This window comes from Pyxicephalus adspersus, chromosome 9 (genome assembly GCF_032062135.1).
Source record: "Pyxicephalus adspersus chromosome 9, UCB_Pads_2.0, whole genome shotgun sequence".
NCBI lineage: Eukaryota > Metazoa > Chordata > Amphibia > Anura > Pyxicephalidae > Pyxicephalus > Pyxicephalus adspersus.
Genome location: NC_092866.1, coordinates 2,983,985 through 3,007,420, shown reverse-complemented (window position 1 = coordinate 3,007,420; position 23,436 = coordinate 2,983,985). Strand labels below are relative to the sequence as shown.

The 23,436-nt window shown below is 44.0% G+C and overlaps 1 protein-coding gene across 2 annotated transcripts in view; it reads left to right on the top strand.

The window, feature by feature from the left end:
• The window catches only part of USP10 (ubiquitin specific peptidase 10), a 34,902-nt gene that overhangs the window by 962 nt on the left and 10,504 nt on the right, over positions 1-23,436 (top strand). Inside the window, exons 1-11 of one of the 2 annotated variants that reach the window (XM_072421796.1) lie at positions 3,026-3,070; positions 9,363-9,431; positions 10,461-10,518; positions 12,402-13,409; positions 15,468-15,559; positions 16,175-16,284; positions 17,208-17,263; positions 18,355-18,458; positions 19,122-19,221; positions 20,094-20,274; positions 23,168-23,333. In XM_072421796.1, coding sequence (XP_072277897.1) covers positions 3,041-3,070; positions 9,363-9,431; positions 10,461-10,518; positions 12,402-13,409; positions 15,468-15,559; positions 16,175-16,284; positions 17,208-17,263; positions 18,355-18,458; positions 19,122-19,221; positions 20,094-20,274; positions 23,168-23,333 — 1,974 coding nt within the window. In that variant the 5' untranslated portion in view covers positions 3,026-3,040. Of the gene's footprint in view, positions 1-3,025; positions 3,071-9,362; positions 9,432-10,460; positions 10,519-12,401; positions 13,410-15,467; positions 15,560-16,174; positions 16,285-17,207; positions 17,264-18,354; positions 18,459-19,121; positions 19,222-20,093; positions 20,275-23,167; positions 23,334-23,436 lie in introns of those variants that run through there. The other variant, XM_072421795.1, reaches the window with a different exon arrangement.

Genomic DNA, 23,436 nt, shown 5'->3' with positions numbered 1-23,436 from the left:
AGGGGTGGATATTTGGGGAAGTAATAAAGGGGTATTCTGGGGTAATACAATGGAGGAGGGGTGGATATTTGGGGAAGGGAAGTAATAAAGGGGTATTCTGGGGTAATACAATGGAGGAGGGGTGGATATTTGGGGAAGTAATAAAGGGGTATTCTGGGGTAATACAATGGAGCAGGGGTATTTGGGGGAGTAATAAAGGGGTATTCCAGGGTAATAACAATAGAGGAGGGGTTTTGTGTGGTAATAGAAAAAAGGGGTGCTCTGGGGTGGTAAGAATGGGTGGGTGGGGGTTATTGAATTTATTGGGGTAATTCTGGAAATGGCTATTTGGGGTGTTTTGGTGGTTGGGGGGGGTAGTTGTAGAAATCACTTTGCCCCCACTTTGGAGATCAGATCTCTCGGCATTGGTTGTGTCGTGTCATGTGATCTCCATTTGTTACATTTTGATACATTTAATGGTTATAAAACCTCAGCAGCCAATCAGATTCCAGCTGTTATCACATCTGTGAGCATCTCCCACCCCCTTCACCATGAGCTGGTCACATGTGATACATCGTCCCTGCTGATTGGTGGATGAAGTTGATTTGATGTTCTATGATATTTTCTGAATGCCCCCACCCCCCCAATTTCTATAGAAATGTAATTTTGTGCGACGTAATCCCCCCACCCGCCATTTCTTTTTAGGTTTTGTCCCATTGGGGAACCTTCACTTCCTGTCCTGGAGACCCAACAGGAAGTTGGTGGAAATCTCTCTAAAAATAAATTTGTTGTCACTGAGCAGGTGTCCCCATCGGAAGATTTCCCTTTACTCACCTTTACTCACTGGAATTACTCACCGCGTTGTCAGCTGACCATGGGAAGTTCAGAGCTCTCTGGATTTCTGGTAGAATTTGCATTGCTATGGGACGCACCAGGCTTGGCTTTTTTTTTGTAATTCATTGCGATTGGTTAATAATAAAGATCGCTCGCAGGACATTAAATGAGAAATGCAATGTGCAGTTTTTTAGTTGGTGGCAACAGGTTCTTAGGGAGCAATTTTTTCCTTTTTTTTTTTTTTTAACTGCAACCGTGCAGATGTATGGCGCGCTTGCACTCTTGTTACCGGCTGCAAATCGCCAGCGGGTGCCATCTGTGGAAACCTCCCCCTTGTTCATATTGCAATGCTGCAGAATCTTCTGTACCAGCGAGGGAGCCGAGCTCTCCAATACATGCGAGCCAATATCTGCCGGCAAGAGGATCGCCATTGTGCCATGCATTGGGCGATCATTAGTATTTCCTTGCATCTACTATGCATGCACATGCAGGAGAATGTAATGGAAATAGGATGATGCTCGAGATTCACTCATGTGCGTCGCATTCATCGGTGAGATTGTCGTTGTGCACACTGCTCTATATATATGCGGTGGACGCATTTGCACCCTTAGCTCTCTTCCTGTTCCATCGTCACCAAGAACTCATCCAATGCGATCATCATGCAATTTTAGGTCAGTTTTAGCCAATAAACCTAACTGCATGTTTTTGGAATGTGGGAGGAAACCGGAGTACCTGGAGGAAACACAAACACAGGACGAACCTGCAAACTCCATGCAGATAGTGTCCTGGCCCAGATTCAAACCCGGGACCAGCGCTGCAAAGATCAGAGGTTGCAGCCACAAATGCAAGCTGCGTGTTTCTCTCATTCACTAGCCATTTTGTATTAGATCGCTAAAAGTGAAAACCGGTTTGTTTAGTCCCTGGCAGTTTTCGGTGTTTTTCACTACAGAAATGATTGCTCAACACTTGAAATCTCACAATGCTGCAAGCATGCACAAACTTGGCTGCAGCTAAACGAGAAACTTTAAAAGTAAAGCACTAAAAATTCCTATTCTCGTCTTATTGCGGGTTTCATCATCTGCAGCAACTCAGGGGCTTTCCTATTGGTGCCCCATGCCCGGGTTTTTTCACAGAGACCTCAGGCTGACGGCGCAGGGGTCGTTGTCACCCCCAAATCTGAACCAGAACCCCCATCACATGATCAGGATTCACACTGACATTCAGTTCCTGTTCGGGCTTTGGATCACCTTTAGTTCTTGGTGACTTCGATGTGACGGCTAAGCTCTGACACGTTAACGTCCCAGCTTTGTCCTTATCAGAATGCGATTTGTTTTGCCGGTGATGCCGGTTGGCGTCTTTTTTTTTTTTTTTTTGTCCCAGGGTGAAGCTTGCAGGATTCCAATCTCAATGCTCAAAGTTTCTTCCCAGCCCAAGTCGTCTTTATTGTGCTAATGAGCTGTAAGGCAATGGTTATGGCTGCGCATTATTCCTGAGCGCAGGAGAAAAGATTCATTCATGGATCCTGTGCAGCCCCAAATCTGACGGCTCCAGTGCATGGGGAGCTGGAAGCTTTGATTGCTGCTTTTGTATTAATGCTGCACTCGGTGTCATTTAGTGTGAGACACTTAACGTGTCCACAATCTCTCACTAGTTGCATGAAAACCCTGGCATGCACATGTTCAGACTTTTCCTGTTATTTGGTGACAACACTTTGTCCCTGATTTATGATGGTTCTTTTGTGTTGTCACTCTAAGTAGTCCACTGTTTTCCTCATCTGAGATATGCAATGCAGCCAGCACTGAAGTGCATGGGGATATGCAGCGCCTGCAGAAAGGCAGCAGAACTTATAGGGAGGAGGAAAAGGTGAAATTGCAAGTGTTTGTTGCACCCAAAAACTAAAGGCGACGTAAATGCCACCTACCACCTGGTGGCGCTGACATCTTCACTCCGCTCCTCCTCTAGGGTTGGGATCTTCATCTTGATTGGCTAAGCCGGAATGATGCAATTCCTGCACAGCTCAGGAGCTTGCAGATCACTTGTAATAGGAAGTTATGTCATTGGCTTGTGGTGTTTCACAATGTGTTGTCGCATGCGGGGGGGCTTCTAGTTTATAATGGAGGTTGGGTCATGGATGCTCTTTCAACCAGGAGAGGAATGCAGGCCGTGGTTGTTACCAACATGAACCGAGCATGCGGCAAGTGAAAGCAATACTTTTCCGGATTTGAAAATGAAAGATTTAAACCAAGAAAGGATTCTGGTAATTGGCGCTTGCGATTCTGGTCAGGTACTCCGGCCTCTGTGCCATGGAACCCCAAGTGATAAGAATTTTGTGCAAGAGCCGCCCGCCTTCGCAGGACTTGTGACATTCATCTTGCATGCGCTGCACTAACGTGTCAGTTAACAGGAAGCCGATGGAGAGGAAAACCTCAAAACGACGGCTTTACCTCTGCTGTGTTTAGGAGGGGTAAAGTAAAACCCCCGCCTGGCAGCTAAATAAAAAATCTGATGAAATATTTACCTGCCGGATGATTTGTCATTCTGTTCAGCCGGTTCTGTGCTTTACACACAGCCAGGAAGATTCATCAGTTCCGGTACTTGCAGGTATGGAAGGTCACATGACCATGTGACATGACTCAACCAATCAGCAGTATCACAGGGGTACCCCATGGCCCTGTGTAGCCATTGACTTTCACAGAGCTTCCTCCAGGTGGTGAAAAGGACCAGTAGGGGGCGTTAAAGGCAGGCGAGTAAATGCTGCTGGGTAAAGGGGGCATTAAAGAGACCCTGTCACCAACTTAAAATAAGATTTGTAATATTTGCAGCATTTTTCTGTCCATGAACAATTTTATTTTTTTAGCCTTTACCCTGGAAAGCTCGCTCTGTCCCCTCTAACCTCTCCTATTTTTGGTGAGTATAAATACTGACTGTGCATGCTCAGCTCCTCCGGACCACCCACCTGTGCTGGCCCAGCTCCTGTGGCCCACCCAGCCCTACTTAACCTCTAGTGTAGCAACTAGAGGAGTAGTGAGAATCTATAGAGCGGCGTTTGGTCTGATACTGCTGGGGTTGCAAACATATTAAAGATGGCGGTGTCCAGCGGGGGCTTTTTCAAGTGTATAACATGCATTAAATGCATAATAGACTATTGAAATGAATGCGACAGTGACAGGGCCTCTTTATGGTCAACCATGTGAGAAGCACAGCCTTGTTTTAAAAGATTTTTCCCGCCAGATTACGTGTTGCAAAACATTAAACAAGCGCAATTATATTATCAAATGACTGTTCAACATGCACATTTTCTTGTATGATATGAGTAGGTATTAAAGAAGTAAATCTGGCACAGCGGGGGACCTGCATGCTTTTTCAGTGCAATTCTGCATGCATAGTGGTTATTTATCTGATTTAATCTCACACTGGAGGTGTTGGGATCCAGTCGCAGTCGTTGCGCTTGCCTGGAATTACAATGCAGGGATCCCACCAATCAGGAACCCTAGAGGTACTCACAGTTTACATTTCATCGTGAGTTGCATGCGGACTGCCCCTTTAATAAAAACAAAGCCGTAACGTGCAAGAGTTCAGAATTGCAAGTCACAATGATTCATGAAGACCGCAGGGGGTGGGGGTGATGATCCTGCCAAGCGTTGACTTTCTGGAGATGCCTCCGAGGTGTGGACTGTTGGAAGAAGGATCAGCTTTGATTATCCCACCCCGGGCTCAGCGCATATTTTTTATTTATTTTTTTATTAAGACTTTACCTGCACAGAGCGCATTTCTGTGCCGTGCCCCAACGCTGAAAATCTTGGGCACCGGCCAATGAGACGAGTTCACACAGCACGGCTTTCCAAGGGATCGCTGTTCACTCTGCTGCCAGTTAACTCTTTCATGCATGGCTGATCTTGCGATAGAAATGCAACCTTTGAAGTCTCAAATGACTTGTTATCATGCGTTGGAGTTGGGAATATTTTTGTTTTATAGTCGCAGTGGTCACTGGTTTGGTGACCCAGTTTTTGTAATTTTTCCCCAAAAGCGCCATAAAAAGCTTTTCCATTATTATTGGCCTGTGTGCCCTTTAGATTTCCTTACTGTGCGTTAACATGCGCCGCATTAAAGCAAAATGTTAAATCATTGCATGCAGGCCGGCTCTTTACTTTAGACCAGGCATGCTGTGTCTTTTATGCAATATAACGAACTTGCATGACTGTTTGCAAGCTTTTGCACATGCCGTAATTGATTTACTATCATGCGCATATGTGGGGGTTACATCACTCTCACCCAGCCAATCATAATGGCTGCAGATCCTCTGCATGGAAAAGGATCCTCCGCATGGAAAAGGAAACCAGATGAAGATGTCTGCAAGGGAGGGATTTGGTTTTGTTTTAATGCAACTAATTTTAAAAGGGTTGGTAGTGCACATTGTTGCACATAACATGCACTTTTTTGTGCAACAATGCATACCTGTGTGCTAAATCCTAAGTGCCCTGTTCTGCACTTACAGGTTGCTTTGGAATTGGCTCTGCATTTGACCCCCCCATCAATCCGTTGTGTATCAGAGCAGAGGTATTGCATGTGAAGGCGTGCATCTATAAAGCAGCATGCCTCTTACATCTCCCACCTGTTCGTATTGCGCTCCTCAGGTCTTCCGGTTCGTAGTTGGAAATTGATCATCTTTCCTCGCATGCAATTACAAAGCTGCTGTTCACATCTAACGCGCTTGCATACCAGAACCCCCGATCTAGTTTTAGAATAAAATCCCATCTCCTTCACACCTAACATGCATTTATCACCAGTATAGTGCTGCATACTTTTTGGACATCTTTGTGCATTGATATGCATTGGGGTAGTCGGCTAATGACGTTTAAATATGTCCTTCACGCATGGGGAAAAAAAATGCACCTGAACTATTACTGGTTACTAAGCACCAACATGGACAGGGCCTTTATATTTGTGCACTAAAGGACAGGTGCAGTTCTTATCGTATGCGTGCATTGGAGCGTCAGCTCACATTTATTGCTTGTTATAATGCATTCCATTAATGTATTTTTGAGGGAAGGGGTGGAGCAGGCGGGCTTAGGGGGATTTCTGTAGTCCAGCAGGCACAGCTGACAATGCTGCTTGGGATGTCACTGCACAATGCTTAGGTTTATGGGGGCTCACTGCATTTTTAATCAGCAGTTTTTATTTGTGCTGGCAGCATGGGATGCAACTTGCAAGCATGAAAATGCTTTTAAGCAATATTCTCCCCCCATGACGGTTTATCCTTCTGTCCACACCCTGTAGAGAAGTGAAGTAGGTGAGGAATCATGTGACTCTGCCCTTCCTTTCCTGTTCCAGCACAGGTGCCAGGGTGGCCAGCAGCCAGGACCGATATGTTGGGTTTGGAGAGAGAGCCTGTGGCCCTGCCTGCGCCGTGGAGCGCTCTGTGGCAGACAAATCCTACATTGCAGGAGGCTTTTTCCTAAATGAATACTCCTAATGAATGTTTGCATTTCTTTTGCTCTGCACAGGTTCTCTTGCTCTTCGCCTCCCATTGATAACTCTTTGCATGCTTTGTGTCCTGCTGATTCTAGTGTATTGCTATCTCTGTCTTCTAAGAGGTGAGGACTGCCAGGGTGTGTACAAGTGCTGAATATCTCTTATCTGCCCCCCCTCATGTTTCAGCACTGTGTGCAGGGCGCAGATAATATGTATTCATCCCTTCGTATAAAGTCCAGCATTCGGCTGGAACTTCTGGCGGCAGCTTTGACTTGAATGGAATCGCCTGAATTGAAATGGCACCGGAAGCTTTTATCCTGTTCGGGGGGTTTGGAGCATTGGGCAGATTTTTCGTGGAGGGTTGGCGTAGCGCCCCCTGCAGGCGGTGGCCTGCTGAAGACTTTTGTGGCGCCCCCTAGAGGCGGTGGCCTCCCGGTCAGAGAGAGTCAACACTGAGCTAGCATCTCAGCCTAAGTAGCAGATGGTGACCCCGGATGATGTCTGATCAAAGATAGTTCCATCCTTTTGGAGTGAAAAGCAGATAAAGGCAATGTAAGGGTGGTCATGTGATCTCTGAGAGCTAATATTACCTGGAAGTGTTACAGACACATTGATTTTTTTTTTTTTTTTATTTTGTTCAGTGCAGAATGCTAAAAAATTCTGACCGGTCCTCTTTATTCAGCGGCCACACACTACATACATATAGAACATATGGCTGCTGTCACTGATCAGCAGATCCTGAAATTCAAGTTGATTGGGGACAGGTAGGAGTCAGCCGAGCAGTCGCCTCACATTCACCAAATATTCAAGTCGTTTTCTTTTGCCTGACCCTGCAGCCATGCAACCAACCAGTGATATCATTCTTACTCATAAATCGGTCATGGCGGATCTGTTGTATGGCTGCAGCGTGTAACGGCAGCAATAAAGCTGTGTGTGTTGTAATAGGATTTGCTGGCTCGGGGCCCCGTGGATTACAGTCATTTGTCACACTAATGCCGTTTCAGCAATCTCCCTGTTCACATACAAAGAGTTCCACATGCTGGGCCTGCACTTTTCTCCGCCAGGTTTGGAGCTCGTAGCCATCTCCGGGATTAAGTGGCATTGTGCAGAACAAAGTTGTTTCTGTACAAAAGCCACTGTGCTGCCGAGATGCGAACTTGTTATGGGGGGGCTGGTGGGAGACCTTTGCTCCCTAACTGGTGTTGACTCAATTCATGAAAGTGGAGGGGAGGAGAGGTGTGAATTTGCCTGCAAGAAATCCAGTGGTGGATTTTTCTTTCTTTATGTAACGCAGTGTTGAACCCACAAAGCTGGGTAGGTGCTGTCCGCTTATTGTAACCCAAGTTATCAGTACTCACCCTAAAACAGCCGGGTGGTGCGCCCAGCTAAAAGGAGCCAAGGAGAACACTTGTCACGTTACCTTTACTTGGCGATAAAGCTGAACTGAAATTCAATAAAATGTTTCCGTCACCGAAGATGCACCTGTGCTTATATCCCTCCAATGTCCTTAGCTAAAGATGGGGGTTGCAGCAACTCTGTTCCAAAGTGGAACCAAACCCGCATTACCCACTGTCCCCATTCCATAGCAGGGTGACTTCCTCATCTGCTGTCTTCCCTTCCATCCTTCAGGATAACTTGCGTGCAGGATATCATTCATTCTCAGCATGCACACAGGAATTGCTGGGTAACCTGGTGCAGGTCAGCTTTTTACCAGAAACTGCAAGACAAATGGAAGGTCGTAGGAGGAGTGGAAGACCTGGGGGGTGCTGGTGCATGTAACCCAATTTTAGCCGTGCAGTCACCAACTTTAGTTCAATTGATGCAAATGTTCAAAATGCAGTTGTACAACCGCCAGTCCAACAGGCCTGTAAAGATAAAGTGCATGTGCACACGTTTTAAATGAAACCGAAGATACAATGTAAGATGCTTGTATGGCGCTAAACCCGGAAATTATTTTACCTGGGTGGGAAAAAGCTGTAGGTGGATGGCAGCCCCTGTATTGTGACCAAACTCTTCAGTTACCACCCAAATACAGCCGGGTGTTTACTGAAAAGTGCCGGGGGGGTCAGTGTTGTATAATATGCAGAGATTTCCCAACCTGACCTTTTATACTTCTTTTTGGAAAGAACTGGAACCTCTCAGGTATTACTGACGTTCATGGCTCTATTATATTTCCCCTCCCGTGACTTTGGGTTCAGCAGGCAGGAAATGAGGGATTATCTGCTGCAGTGGAACAGATTTGGTGAAGCTTTACCCTTCATTACCAGAATCCAGCGTTGTTCCTGTTGTATGACGAGGGAAGTTCAGCGTACCATACATAGGAAAGGAACGTTTGCTAGGAACGTAGGGTTCCTGGCAAGACAGACTTTACATCCATGCTGCAAATTAGAAAAAAATAAACTCCAGGTCCTAATAATTTTTCACATTGAGACATAAAGCGCAATTAAACCTGCAATGGGTACCTGTTTCCGTTTTATCACAGGGGGCCGCCATTTTTATTCTTCTCTTTCTGTAGACTTATCTTTGGGCATTTTGATTTGCCAGCCCGGGATGACATAAGTGCACAGGAGTTCATTTATTCCCAGCATGCAGAAGAAAAGCCGGGATTGTTGGGCTCCTGCCAACCGAAGCTAAAGGTGCGCATGCTTAGCTCAGGTACCCGGAACGATCAGGCACGTAGGAGGGTTTTTTTGCAGACAGGGAGAGGTGAAGTCCCTTTTACATTAACGCCTCCTACCTGCCTGATCGCTCGGAGTACCTGAACCTGCGCACCTCCTGCTTCGATTGGTAGCATACCCAACAATCCCGGCTTTCCCTGCACATGACCGGGCCTGATTGTGTATTTTAAAAAATGGAACTAGTCCCACTAAAAATGGCATTGGCACTCCTTATGGGCTTGGTTAGGACTTGGACAGCCTCTAGAGAGCGGAGGCAATAAGGTGTTCCCTTTAACAAAGATTTTCAGCGTTCCTATCCCCATCGAGAAATTACCGTAATTTAATTATTTTGGCAGTTGTCTTTATATTATATTTCTCATGTTTGCAGTTTCTTACATGTTTTATTTCCCTTTGTTTCAGTATATTTTTGGGGAGTTCAGCGATGATGAATTCAAACAGTTCTTTGTGAGTACTCGTTGTACAGTTGAGGTGAGTTTCATGTTTATTCTTTTAACACGCAATGTTTACTATTGGGTGAGTTGTGCTGGTGGTAAATGGAAGAGCTGTTTAGTGTTAGGTACCATCTGCAGCCACTAGAGGGAGTGTGTGGATTTTAAAGAGAAGCTGTCATAATATTTAATCAACACGGCTTAAAAAAATTTCCTTGGAAAAGAACTTTTACAATGATAAAAGACTCAATGCAACAATGCATGAACGAGCGCTGTACATGCAGCTCTGTTCTGCTCTATGGAGAGGGGCGAAGGATGGAGCGGCACCTGGCTGTGCTCTCTCCCCTTCACTTTTGTGGGTCCGCCAGGACCGATCCACGGACGACGAGCGCTGTGCACGCCTGATTCTCATCTGATATCAGGCCTTCAGGCTGTAGGCGGGTGGCAGCCCCTGTATTGTGACCCAACTTTTTATAAACCACCCAAAAACAGCTGAGTGTTTACTGAAATGTGGGAGCGCCCTGCTAAAAGGTGCTGGGAACAGAACTGGCTTAGAGGAAGGCAGGGTATCAATGTAAGCCTGGTGATGAGGTAGAACTGAAGAGCAGGTTTGTAGGTCACTAAATAAGAATAACATGGTTTCCCCAGCCATATATTTCAGCTTTAGGGAATGGAGACACACAACAATAAAATGCAGAGTGCAACATTTGGAGCCACAGAGAATCCCCCTTACCAGTTACTTATTGGACTTTTCTGATGGCACCGGGTATTTACCATTCATGTGCAGTGGAGTCTTCCCTGAGCCTTACTAAAAAAGCATTATTCCACAAACTGCAAAAAACAGTGTGATAAACACAATCCAATCGCACACTTGGCGGCTGCAGATCAGCAAAGTTATACTTTGTGCAGGAAAATGCTGTATACGGCCAACGTTTATTAATTTGCCTGGGTGTGTATGTTCTATGAGCCCTTTAGTGTGGTCATCATTGCTGGACTAAAGTTATAAATGTGCTTTTGACATCCAACCCCAATTTCTTTCTGTTTAATAAACTATTCTATGTCTCCACAGCTCCCACCTTTTAACGAACCTGTTTTATATGAGCCACAGTCTTCAAGTGATCAAGATGGTAAGAGTCAGATTTTGGTGTATTTTATGTTTTCTTATTTAGTTGTAGATAGGCAGCTGTCTCTATAAACGGATCATTTTGTATCATTAGAAACCTCAATGTGTTTTTGATATGTTTGAGAACACATGAGGAGGTTTACTTAAGGGTGATATGGTGGTGTGAATAATGTTAAGCTGAATTTATATGGCGCCAACATATTAGGCAGCGCTGTACATTAAATAGAGGTTGCAAATGACAGACAGATACAGACACAGGAGGAGGAGAGGACCCTGCCCTGAAGAGCTTACAATCTAAGAGGTTGGGGAAGTATCCCACAATAGGAAAAAAGATGATTACCACTTAATCACCACTTGCAGCATCTCATTCATGGCTGCGGATTGGGATGATGGTTGATAGTTGACTACCGAACGACTACCAAAGTTGCCCATACACTTGTCTGTTATGAATGGGTATAACCCCCAACTGAACAAACAGGGCAGCTCGGTGGCTCAGTGGTTAGCACCTTGGCCTTTGCAGTGCTGGTCCCAGGATCTAATCTCGGCCAGGATGCTATCTGCATGGAGTTTGCAGGTTCTCCCTGTGTTTGCATGGGTTTCCTCCCACATTCCAAAACATGGCTTCACCAAAATTGACCTTAGAATGTAATAGACATATGACTATGGTAAGGATATTAGATTGTGAGCTCTTTTGAAAAACAGCTAGTCACATGACTATAGACTTTGTACAGCTCTGTGTAATATGGAGGCATTATATAAATACTGGCTAATAGTAATTGTGATACCACCTTGCCTGTTCCTCTTATCTTAAGCTAACTCCCCAAAAACAATGCCGTCTGTGTAGAACTGCGGTCTGCCTGCATACGGTTAAACCAAACTGTTTTTTGTTGCATCTTTATTTGGCCTAAATATTGTACTGTCATGAAATAACTCTGCCAATAGAAAACAGAAAATCATTTTACCTTGGATACAATGAAGCCATAATTTTTCCTAATTGGCTACGATATTTTTTTCTAATGGCTAAAAGTTCACTGTCATAGCACCGCCAAAGAAGAAGAATGAGCTGTTCCAGCCAGGGATGGATCGTCTTTGTATCTGCACAGATTTAAAGATATTTTTTGTCACTTTTCGTTCCCTGGGGCTGGTCCAGTGTTAATGTTTGGAGCAATGTTTCTAAACCAGGGTTCCTCCAGAGGTTTGCTGGGGGAGCAATGAGCAGTTTGTACCTCTTAGGTCAGACTAAGTGACCCCAATGAACTTTTTGGCTATCTGTAAGGGTGACATTCTTCCCACTGACCAGCAATGCAAGAGGAATTATTCCCACACTAATATACTGTGATCGGTGGGTATAATAAATATAGAAGGGGTTCACTGAGACCTGAAAGTTATTTTAAAGCTTTATAGAAGGGGTTCATAAATGGTATTCCAAGGGTCCCCCCCCCCCCCCTCAAAAATAAAAAAAAAAAAAATGCTGGTTTGGAAGACAGTGACTGACCATAGCCCCTATTTTTCCCCGTATATTAGTAAGAGTCTGTTCTACAGATGTAATGCAAAGGTTTATCCAAGCAAGGATGCTGACTGCACCACCTGTTATACATCTAATGCAGCCTTTTTGCCTGAAGGAACCCTTAAATATTCAGGCATTGGGAAACCCCAGCTATAGTCAGTCAATGGGGAAAAATGCTATTTTCGTTGGTTGCCAGTGTAAAGAATGCCACAGAATGATGCTGGTTATGCCAAGTAGTGTTTGGCCCAAGTAACAGCTTAAGGGGGCTCAAGGAACTCCTGGCAGATTCTAGGGCTTCCCAGAACCTTGTTGGAGAATGACTGCTCCACTGAAATCTTCCTGTACACAAAAACTGTCAACTTACAACTGTTGTCTTCCAGGTGATGAATATCAACGCATCGAATTCGGCGTCAGTGAAGTGATCGACCCAGACGCGGTCCTCATCAACAATTCCGACTACAGTATTTCCAGCACCTTGAACCCCCAGGCCCCGGAGTTCATCCTCGCCTGCACTCCAACACAGAAGAGCATCGACATCAACGCCAACGACTGCGATGGCATCGACGGTCAGTACTCCGAAGCTGCCCTCCCCGATGCTGGCGGCAATGCGGACAGCGACGGCACATCCGGATTGGGACAGAGAGAGCGCAAGAAGAAGAAAAAGAGACCTCCAGGATACTACAGTTATTTAGAAGGGGTCACTGATGGCGCCTCACACTCAGAGACCTTGGTTAATGGGCATGCCGGTGCCGGGGGATTTAACAGTATAGGCACCGATGAGGCTGCAGAGGATGTAGCGCTATCGTCAGCCTCTCCTAGGACTTGTAACAGCCCAGAACCTTCTGTGGACTTTATTAGCGAGGCTGCCAGTGACGAGGCTCCTTCTCTTCCTAGTGCACTAGACAATGATAGGACTGCTGGACAGCCTGAGACATGCAGTGTTACCTTTTCAGAGCCACCCTGCACGCCCCCAGACACGGGGCGGGAGAGCCCATTAAGGACAGCTGTGGAGCAGCCCCAGGCTGCCCCTGATACTACTGAAAACATTGGAGTTACCAATGGACAGACACTTGAAACCACAGAGGACGTACCTCCCTCTAACGGGGTGGATTGCCACCCGGACGCCACTTGCGAGCTAGCCAAGCCGGAGGAAACGTCGCTCCCTCAGCCTCTTGGCCAGGCTTCAGGGACCTCCTCCGCCAATCCACCAGCTAAGTCTTGGGCTAGTCTTTTCCATAATTCTAAACCATCTGCGTCCCCGCAGGTGGCGTACGTTGAGACTAAGTATTCCCCTCCCACCACAACCTCTCAGGCCGCTGAGAAACAGGTTGAAGAGAAGGAGAGCCCTGTTTCCATGTCGGAGGACCCACTAGCCATAAAGATTGCAGGTACAATGTGTGAAGGGAGCGGTGACCCCTTCTCAGTTCAGGGTTATTTATCATGAAATGAGTTTTGCTGTTTATAAAAGAGACCCCTCAATCCTGCTCCCTGTTCCTGAGATCTTTGCTCTCTTCCAAAGCTGCTGCTTCAGAATCTTTATATCTGTCACTTCTCATTCCCTGCCATTTGCTTCCATTCCATCCATTGCCCCCTTTTACATTACTGCTCAGGGGCTGACATTTGAAAGTACAGCTTGGAACAGCGGTTTCAGGCACCTGACCCACCCAGAGCTTTTGAAGAGAGAAAATATAAGAAATGAGCAGGGGTTCTGGTGACTATGGGTGGAACCCAGCTTTAATTTTTTCAGCATGTTTGGCTTGGTTCCGCAGGCTTTTATTTGTGATATGAGAACAGTGCTGTCTGTTTTCTTGCTATCCTGCTGAAGCCTTTGCTTTGATTTGAGTTGGTGGCATTCATTTACAGAATGCATGGTTTTAATGTGGGACTTAAACTATGCACATGCAGGTAACTAGTATTTTCTAAAGCATTCCAGACCTCTTTCTTTCTTAAAACATTTATGTAGTAAGTATTTTAGGTATGTAAGTGAAAAATGTAATTACATAAATAGTTGCTTTTGGCTAGGCAGTGAGATGATGTGAAATTCAGCAGGAACTAAACCTGCAGATATTTACCTATCCCAGCCACAGGGTGTCGCAATTTTCCTACCTCTCAAAGACAATCTTCGACCGTTTTGATTGGCTATCCTGGGATGACTTGACTCCCCTGCAGGTGAGCCAGAGTTTATTCCCAGCTTGTGCAAGGGAAACATTAATTGGGGGATGCAGAGTTGGACGGCTATCAGGCAGGTAAGAAGTTATTGCAGACGGGGCATCGCTTGTCACTTTGCAATAAACACCTACCTGTATGAATCGCAAAAGTTCAAAGTGGTACTTTAGTTCCACTCTAAAGCTGGGAAAAAGACACCGGGCCTGCCCTGCATTAGAATACTTTTTTGACATAGTCACTCTTGCAACACATTGAAGGAATATAATAAAATGAAACCGTTTAGAGAAGGGTTGCAATTAGCATGGACAAAGCTGACTTTTATGTTCTTTCACTTGCGGTTTGTTGCTGAGTCTGTAAGTTGAATGCTTTTTGCTGTCTGTAATTCAAGAAATGACCACTAGATGGAGCTCCGTGCACATCATTGAATGCTGTTGCAAGCTTTGCACATTCTGGATAATTGTATTCTAAGGTTGCAATACTTCTCTGACCTCTGATAATGGTCATGGTGAGACAGATTGAACTGTTTGTGCCTTTATTACTATAGGGGCATCGCCTGTATTATATAAGCAAACTTTTTTTTTTTTTTTTTGTGGCCGTGTGCTTTGCCAGTGCAGTTCTTTATAGACATTCCTTTTGCTGTTTTATATAATAGTCTCTGATTATATATGATTTTATCTCCCTAGAATTTTTTTTTAAAGCTGGGTGGGAAAAAGCTAAGTTCATGGCGGCCCATGTTTTGTGACCCAACTTGTGCTGGGCGGTTCGCCCACATTAAAGGTGCTGGAGGGAGAACGCTGGTCACTGCTTTTGATTCAACAGTAGCTGTAAAACCTAAAATCACTTTCGTCATTCCCTCTTTTTTTCCATTGACTGTAATATATTTTTCCTATTGTCTAGCCTGTCCATTGTCAGCTGAGCACAGACATGCTGATTTATAGTGCAGACAGGAAGCTTTGCCTGTCGGATGGTTTAACTTTCCATCATCTGCAAAATGCTAAAATAGAAGTTTTCTTTGGATGTACATTATATGCCCAAAATCTGTGGTCCCCCCTCCCAATGATGGCATTCAGGTGTACCAAGAAAAGGGTTCCGGTAATGCTTACAGTGTGCAAGAACAGTTCGGGGAAGGCCTGTTCTTTCCTGTTCCATGATTGGGCCCTGTGACCCAACTCTTCAGAACATTGGCCATGGCTTTGGACATCCCCGGATGTTCTTTAATTTATACTTTTAAAGCGTCTCCTTTCATTCCATTGTAATAATATTTTGTATTTTTTTTGCAGATGTGTTGGAGAATGTGAAGCTTGTCCACAAACCGGTGTCATTACAGCCCCGAGGACTCATCAACAAAGGCAACTGGTGCTATATAAATGCTGTATCCTTTTCTATGGAGAGCCAACCTGGCATAAATCTGTATCAAAACCAATGTGAACATTTTGGTTCTTCAGTATTCTCCCCAGAAATTATTTTAAGAGGGGTGGGAAGAAGCTGTAGGTGGGTGGTGGTCCCTCTAATATTTTATTATTATTACACAGTATTTATATAGCGCCAACATATTACTCAGGGCTGTACAAAGTCCATAGTCATGTCACTAGTTGTGCCTCAAAAGGGGCTCACAATCTAATGTCCCTACCATAGTCATATGTCATTACCGCAATCTAAGAACAATTTGGGGGAGGCCAAATAAACTAACTGCATGTTTTTGCAATGTGGAAGGAAACTACCTACCTAGGTGAGTACCCGGAGGGAAACCCACACAAACATGGGGAGAACCTACAAACTCCATGCTTATTGTAACCACACAAAAAGCAGCCAGGTGGTTACTGGAAAGTGCTGGATGGTGCGCCCTGCTAAAAGCAGCTGTGGAGAACACTATAAGGGATGTAGTTTTTTTTTTTTTTTTAATTTTATTGACAAAGATTTTTTTTTGTAGGGGTAAACAATGGACGTAGTTTATTCTGTTCGTTCAATTCCTTAACCACTTTCTCAGACTCTGCAGGCTCTGGTGGCTTGTCCTCCGATGTATCATCTTATGAAGTGCATTCCAATGTACACCAAAGTCGACAGGCCGTGTACATCAACGCCAATGATTGACAGTTTGTAAGTATACACATGTATATTAAAGCCAATTTGTTTTCTGCAAAAGCTGTTCTTGTGTTAGATGCCATGCTTTTTTTTTTAATTGTTAAAAGAGGGCCCTGGAACCAGCAGAATCTCCACTCACGCCCGCATGCTTTAGAGAAGGATCGCTGCAGAGTCCTGACAGCAGTTTGACACATCCTAGCTAAGTGATGGTTGGAGTTCCAGCACTTCTCCTCTCAGAATTTTTTTAAGCTGGGTGGGAAGAAGCTGTTGGCTGGTGGCAGCCCCGGTGTTGTGACCCAAATTTTCAGTAACTACCCAAGAACAGCCGGGTGGTTGCTGAAAAGTACTGGGTGCTGCCCCTGGTTATAAAGGGCTGGGGAAGAACACTGTAAGCTGCACTCTTATTAGTGTCGCTGCTCCCTAATAAATGAATAGGGTGCGCATGCGTTAGTTTTTCTGTCTCTCATCAAATGAATAGGCTGCACTCTCAGTGATGTCACTGATCCCTAATGAATAGTCTACATCAGTGTTTCCCAACCAGGGATCCTCCAGAGGTGGCTGGGGTTCTGTGAGCAATGAGCAGTTTGTACCTCTCAGGAAAGGCTAAAGTGTCACTAATGATCTTTTTGGCTATCTGTAAGGTTGACATTCTTCCCATTGACCACCACACTAATATAGAGCAAGCTGTGGATATAGTTATTATAGCTGGGGTTCCCTGAGGACCTGAAAGTTATTTCAGGGTTTTCCCCATAAAAAGTTTGGGAAACTGTGGTTTACACTTTTATTAAAGTCTGTAATAAGTTCTGTAGTCTTGAACTTACTCTGGGTAACTTACCAGAAAATTCTTTTTGTTCCTGTTGCACATATAAACATTTCCCAGGACTAGCTGGAACAGTAGCACATGGCATATCTAATAACAAATCCTTTCTTTCTTCTAGTGTGAGACTGATGAATGAATTCACCAACATGCCAGTTCTTCCTAAGGCTAAGCAAGGTAGGTTCTCGTGATAATTAAACTGACACCTGACTTCCCAATTAAACTGACTTTGTGTATTGCAGTAACGTGATGAAATGTCACAAAGGGGGAATCCAATTCTCATAAGTAAAGACCACAGTTCTGACACTTTGATGTCTATGATATTTTATGGCGACTTGGGTAGTCTTCTCACTCATGGCTGCAGTGTTAGAACATGGCCTGGAATCCTTCCATGTTGTTATTAATAAACAGGATTAATATGGTGCCAACATATTACGGAGTGCTGTGCAATAAATAGGGGTTGCAAATGACAGATACAGTCAGTGACACAGGAGGAGGAGAGGACCCTGCCCCAAAGAGCTTACAAACTAAGAGGTGGGGAAAGTAGCACACAATAGGAGGGGATTTGGAATGTGGGTGAGTAGTGAGGGTTTGAGACAGAAGATGGGTAGGTGAGGTTGAAGCTTTGGGGTTTGAGGGCTTTTTTAAATAAACAGAAAATAGGAGCAAGCGGAATAGGAAGAGGAAGACCATTCCAGAGAGTCGGGGCAACACCAGAAAAGTATGTTGTAAGGGCCAACTGTTTGAGACTGTTTGCATCTATCTGTAAGACAAGACTGTTTATGCTGCATTTTTGTAATCGGTGCAGGAAATTTTCTACTTTAAGCAAAGTAAGCGAGTGATAACTATGTTTGAATATTGCTACAAAACAGAAAATAACTCTAGTTCTAAGAATGAATATAGGAATGATATTATACTTGGTTTCCAGCACTGCTTTGGCAGTTTCATACACAGAAGATAGAACCCGTTCATTCATGTGGAACACAAGAATTTGTCACTCTGTTAACGTCATTGGCTTGTGCATGATATACAACATTAACTCATAATGACAATGTTAAACTTGGAGGATTTCCTGGCCAAGTGGGGCAGTAATGAACACTGCACTTATGCCAAACCTTTCATTCAAAGTCTAACATGTTCTCCCTTCATTAACCCTTTTCCTTTCCATGACCCATGCAGTGTATGGTGGTGTTAAAGTGTATGTGGTAACGCATGACTACCAATAGGATCTGTTACTAGATCAGTTATATGTATTTTCTTTTCCGCAGTCCCTGGTGACAAAGTTATGCGAGACATCCGCCCAGGGGCGCCTTTTGAACCCACATACATCTACCGCTTGCTGCAACTTTCTAAGTCTACTCTTTCGGAGAAGGTAAAGTATGACTGGCGATTGCAGTGTGAAAGAATAAAGCTGATTTGAAATATCAGGACTGACTTCTGCTGAAATCTTGCCTGCTCCATCCCTCCAGCTACAGTTTATTACTTTGTGATCATCATTGCAATCTTGATTTTGGGTATGGTGCATGGTATGGGCTCCTACTAGAAGTAACCATCCAATTTCCAGATCTAAGGCTGCATTCATGAATTCAATTATTGTCACTGGAAATAAACTGTCATGATCGTTTCCAGGGATAAAAGGGTGGCAGATGAATGAATGAGGTGTCTACACACAGCATTGCTCTGCTCTAAAGAGGGGGAAGGTGGAATAACGAGCGAGTGGTACCGTTCAGTGCTCTCTTCCCTTCATATGTATTGTGGTAGCTGATTGTCTGTCACTCGTGGATCCGTCCAGTCAGGGTGTATCCATGAACGATGTCGGGGACATCTGTACATGTGAGATTCTTGCCCAAGATGGATCCAACCATATCGGGCGAGAATCATCTGACGTGTATACATAGCCTACAGTTAGAATATTTAGTTAAATATTTAGCATGTATGTAATTTATATTCAAAAACAGAACTTCATACATACATCCCAGTTTCCAGCTATAAAGATTTCATAGCTGACTCAAATGGTGTTTTTTACATTTTGCAGGGGCGACAGGAGGACGCAGAGGAATATCTTGGCTTTGTCTTGAATGGATTGCATGAAGAAATGTTGTCGCTGAAGAAACTTCTCCACCCACAAAATGACAGTACGTTGTTACTTACATGCTGTGTTGTAAGACTTCTAGATGCTTAATGTTTGATTCCAGTTTAGAACTTCAGCCAAAACCTTTTCTAGATTAGGAATGGAATGAAATATTAATGCTGTGTGCAGAGGAATGAACTCTGAAAGTCAGACACAGGGCAGATGACTAGAGAACAGTGTTGTCTGTGGTTCCTCTGTGGCTGATCTTTCCCCATGTACAAGCTTACCATCGCTTGTTCTGCTATACTGCAATTATATAACAGTGAGTAGCACAGGAGTGACATCCCTGAGACTAGCGGTGCCTTGCATATTCTCACAGGTGTTTTATATATTATATTGCTGTTGACTCCTATTCTGCATATATATAGGAATGCCTAGGCACAAATGCACACCTCAGATGCACTGCCACAACAAAAAGAATTTCAGACAAAAATATAATTTTCAGAATACTGCTTAGGTATCAATAATTTTTGAATTCCCATTTGTTTTATTTTCTGTCTAACTTGTCCAGCCGTGATAATACAAAGGATCTAACAGAGGAAACAGAAAACCTTTTCCACTATATTTACCCAAAAACATCCTTTTGCTACATAAACAGCCCCTTTAAAATTTAAAGCTGGCACATCTATATTACTTGCAGTCCTTTAAAATTTGCTATTTCAGCATGATCCACAAGTCAAGGTTACAATTGAAGAGAAAAGGGATGGACAATACAGGAAAGAGTATTATAGTGTAAGAGAAGTCCAAACCAGTAGTAATTGTTAAATTCTCTGTAACAGTAGGTTAAAATCTTGGCTGCAGTTAAACTTTGATGTCTTTGTTAGGTTACTTTTTTTTCATCTCCTCTGATGTTTGTTTCTTTTTTTTTCCACAAAGAAATATCTGTTTCAAATGGACCGGAGACACAGCTAGTTCAGGAGGAGGAGGATATGAATCACGAAGGAGAGGGCAGCGATGAGGAGTGGGAGCAGGTGGGACCACGCAACAAGTCCTCGGTGACCAGACAAGCTGACTTTGTCCAGACTCCTATCACTGACATCTTCGGAGGACATATGAGGTGAGTCTAACGATCGATCTACCCAGAATGTGTTTCAGCTTTGGATAGAGCGATGGGCACTTCAGTGTTCAGCCCAAAATTTTTTTAAGCTGGGTAGGAAGAAATTGTAGATGTCTAGCAACCCAACTCAATAGTAACTACCCAAAAACAGCAGAGTGATTTTCTGAAAAGTGCTGGGTGGTGCGCCCAGCTTAAAGGGGCTGGGGAGAACACTAATGTTAAACAGTACCATTGCCTTCATTTAGGAAGACAATGCAATTTAACTTCCCTTATTTAAGGCAGATAGAGAAATGTATTTTAATCTCTTCATCAACCTAGACGATTCTTATTACGCAAAGGAAAATGTCTCTTCTGCAATAAAACAAACTTGCCTGCCCGGTCACTATCTTTTCTATAATGTACGTTTCCTTCGTGGCTCGTTTTATGATCCTATCATTCATTGCTGGGGGGGGTTAATGAACTCTCATGCGTAACATCATCATTTCCGGGCCGCCCGACATTACAGCAGATGCTACACCAACAAATAGTGCAATGGTGAGTAATGTTGATGACAGCGAAGGATTAATTGTTAGAGTTTATTTTGTCAGGTAAGTATTTTTAAGGTTCAGATTTGAGATTGCAGAAGAGGTATCTGGTTCAAAAGATTCCTGAGGTCTTCTTGAAAAGTAGGCGCTATCATAAAGGGTCATCAGCCTCCCTTGTAAAGCTTCTCATACCCCTTCCTTCTCATTGCAAGGTAAACTTACAAAGCCATGCTTAACCTACTCCACTTTAGCAAAAAATTACCCATCTCTCCAATAAATTCTTCTCTACAGCTTATAATGCAACTGCATGGGGGGCTCCGATGAAGTGGGGTGATAGCAAGGATTATGAGCAAAATTTCCCAATAAACCACTTAACAGCTGACCTTGAATCCGTTTCATTGCCTTTTTTAGAAGTTTTGACCTGGTGGTGGTGACCAGGCCACATGAAGAAAGGTCAAAGTAGTGCAATGTACAAACACTTGGCAGCCATTAGTGGGTAAACCCAGTGCAGCAGTCCCTGCCAAGCTGCATATGGCAGACTCAATGACCTTCCGCTAAGTTATTATGAAAGTTGCTATTGTTAAACTCAGTCTAAAGAATGCAAAATCCATTGGGTGTAAAGGTGATATTTCAGCAGTTTGTCATCTCCTGCAAAAAAGCATGCAGCTAGCTGTGGCACAAATTATGCGGCAATTTGCAAAACACCTGAGCTGCATCTCCATACTGGGTCAGTGTTTCAAAGGAAAATAAAGGCTCTGGATCAGAACACCAATCGGGCAAGCAATATTTTTTTAGATTCATGTCCTCAGTAGGCACCAATGTCATCTCTGCATGCTAGGTCTTAAGCATTCATGCTCCTAGTTTGAGATTCTCCTACTTTTGATAAATGTGGTGTAGGCCTGTAGGTGTGAGCCTAGGGCACTCCCTGCAGAGAATAGCACTTTCCACATTGGGAACTGTCTACGGGGATCTGTCAGACATCTGCTGGGTGGGGTGGAAGAAGGGGCTGTAATGTAATACACTTCACTGCACCACAACTGCTCAATCTGTGTCGTGTGGTCGCAGCTTGGACAGCCTGTTCCCATCCATCGATGGTACATCATCCTTCACCAGGCAGTTTTTGGCATCTGCTTTGACGCTTTGTCACTTTGGGTTTTGTCATTTGGCTTACAATCTTGTGAAAATATTTTCTGAGCCAAACCAGTTAAAAGATGCTAATTACAACATAAGAAACTGTTTATTGGGTGTTTTTAGAGCAGAAGTTTCCCTGTGAGATATAGAAGATGGTTCTACGGTCCTACTTCTAATTGTGAGATCTGCATAGGATTACGAAATGAATGTGTTGCAACTTTGGGCTAAATGACTGATAAATTCAACATTAACCCCCTAGGTACCAATGTTGCTGCTCTATGACATGATCATGGTGGGCAGCACTTGTTAGTCCCTGATTGCTTGCAATCGGTCACATTGAGCTGATGGATTTGTTTTGAAAAATTGAGGAATATTGCTAAATAGCGATCCTTATGATCTTGATTGGAGAGGTCTGGCTCTGCAGAGAGACTGCTGTTTGCTCATAAAATGCAAGAGTCCTTTCCTGCAGCATTCTGACTTTTCTGTTCATTGACCCCATTCTATTGGAAATAATATGAAATAATATTATTTTATGAAATAAAAACAAAACTTTTGCACATCATTTTGCTTTGATGCACCTGGAAGGAGTTAGGGCTAAAAGAATACAAAGTTCAGTTGTGCTGTTGGATCCCATTGCATTGATTGCTTACAGAAAGGCTCCAGCAGCCACCAGAAGATCTGGACTGGAATCGATCTAGTCCTTCCATTCAACCCGGGTGTTCTGTGGATGGACTTCCTGCAAGATGGAAGCGCTACATGAGAAGAAAGGCGCCATTGTGCATAGGTTCCTTTCCCGTAGAGTCACTGCATCTGGAAAGTATGTGGCTGTGAACAGGTCGTAAATTGCAAACCGCAAAAACTTCCACGTAGGCAAGGGGAAAAAAAAGTGAAGTGTCCGCTGTTTGTAAAAAATAGTCTTGTGGATACTCGCGGAGTGTTGGGTCAGGGCTAAACTCATCATAAACTCCCAATCAGTGAAAAAAAAAACGGAAGGAAACTCAGCTGCGGTGATCTGTGTAGGAGTGCCAAATAACCTATGTTATGTCATTTTTGTAGTATATAGAATCACATTATGTGTTATGGCTGGGGGAAGTATGTGGTTGAGGACAGGAATTATTTTTGTTATGTGGGGGCAATACTATCATGTGCAATTAAAATGTTAACATACCTAAAGTTAAACCAAACTTTGATCGGGATCCTAACTTTTGTTTGGTATTGTTCTTGTCCCTCTGTTCTAGATCCGTCGTGTACCAGCAAAGCTCTAAGGAGTCGGCCACTCTTCAACCATTTTTCACCCTGCAGCTGGACATTCAGTCGGAGAAGATTCGCACCGTCCAAGACGCGCTGGAAAGCCTCGTGGCCCGGGAGTCTGTCCAGGGCTACACCACCAAAACCAAACAAGAGGTGTGCCTGCTCTTCTCTACTTTCTTATTAACCTCTCTGCTGCTGCTGTTCATTGCTAGAGTAAATTTTGGTCCTTAAAATGTGTTGCAGAGCAAAAAAAAAA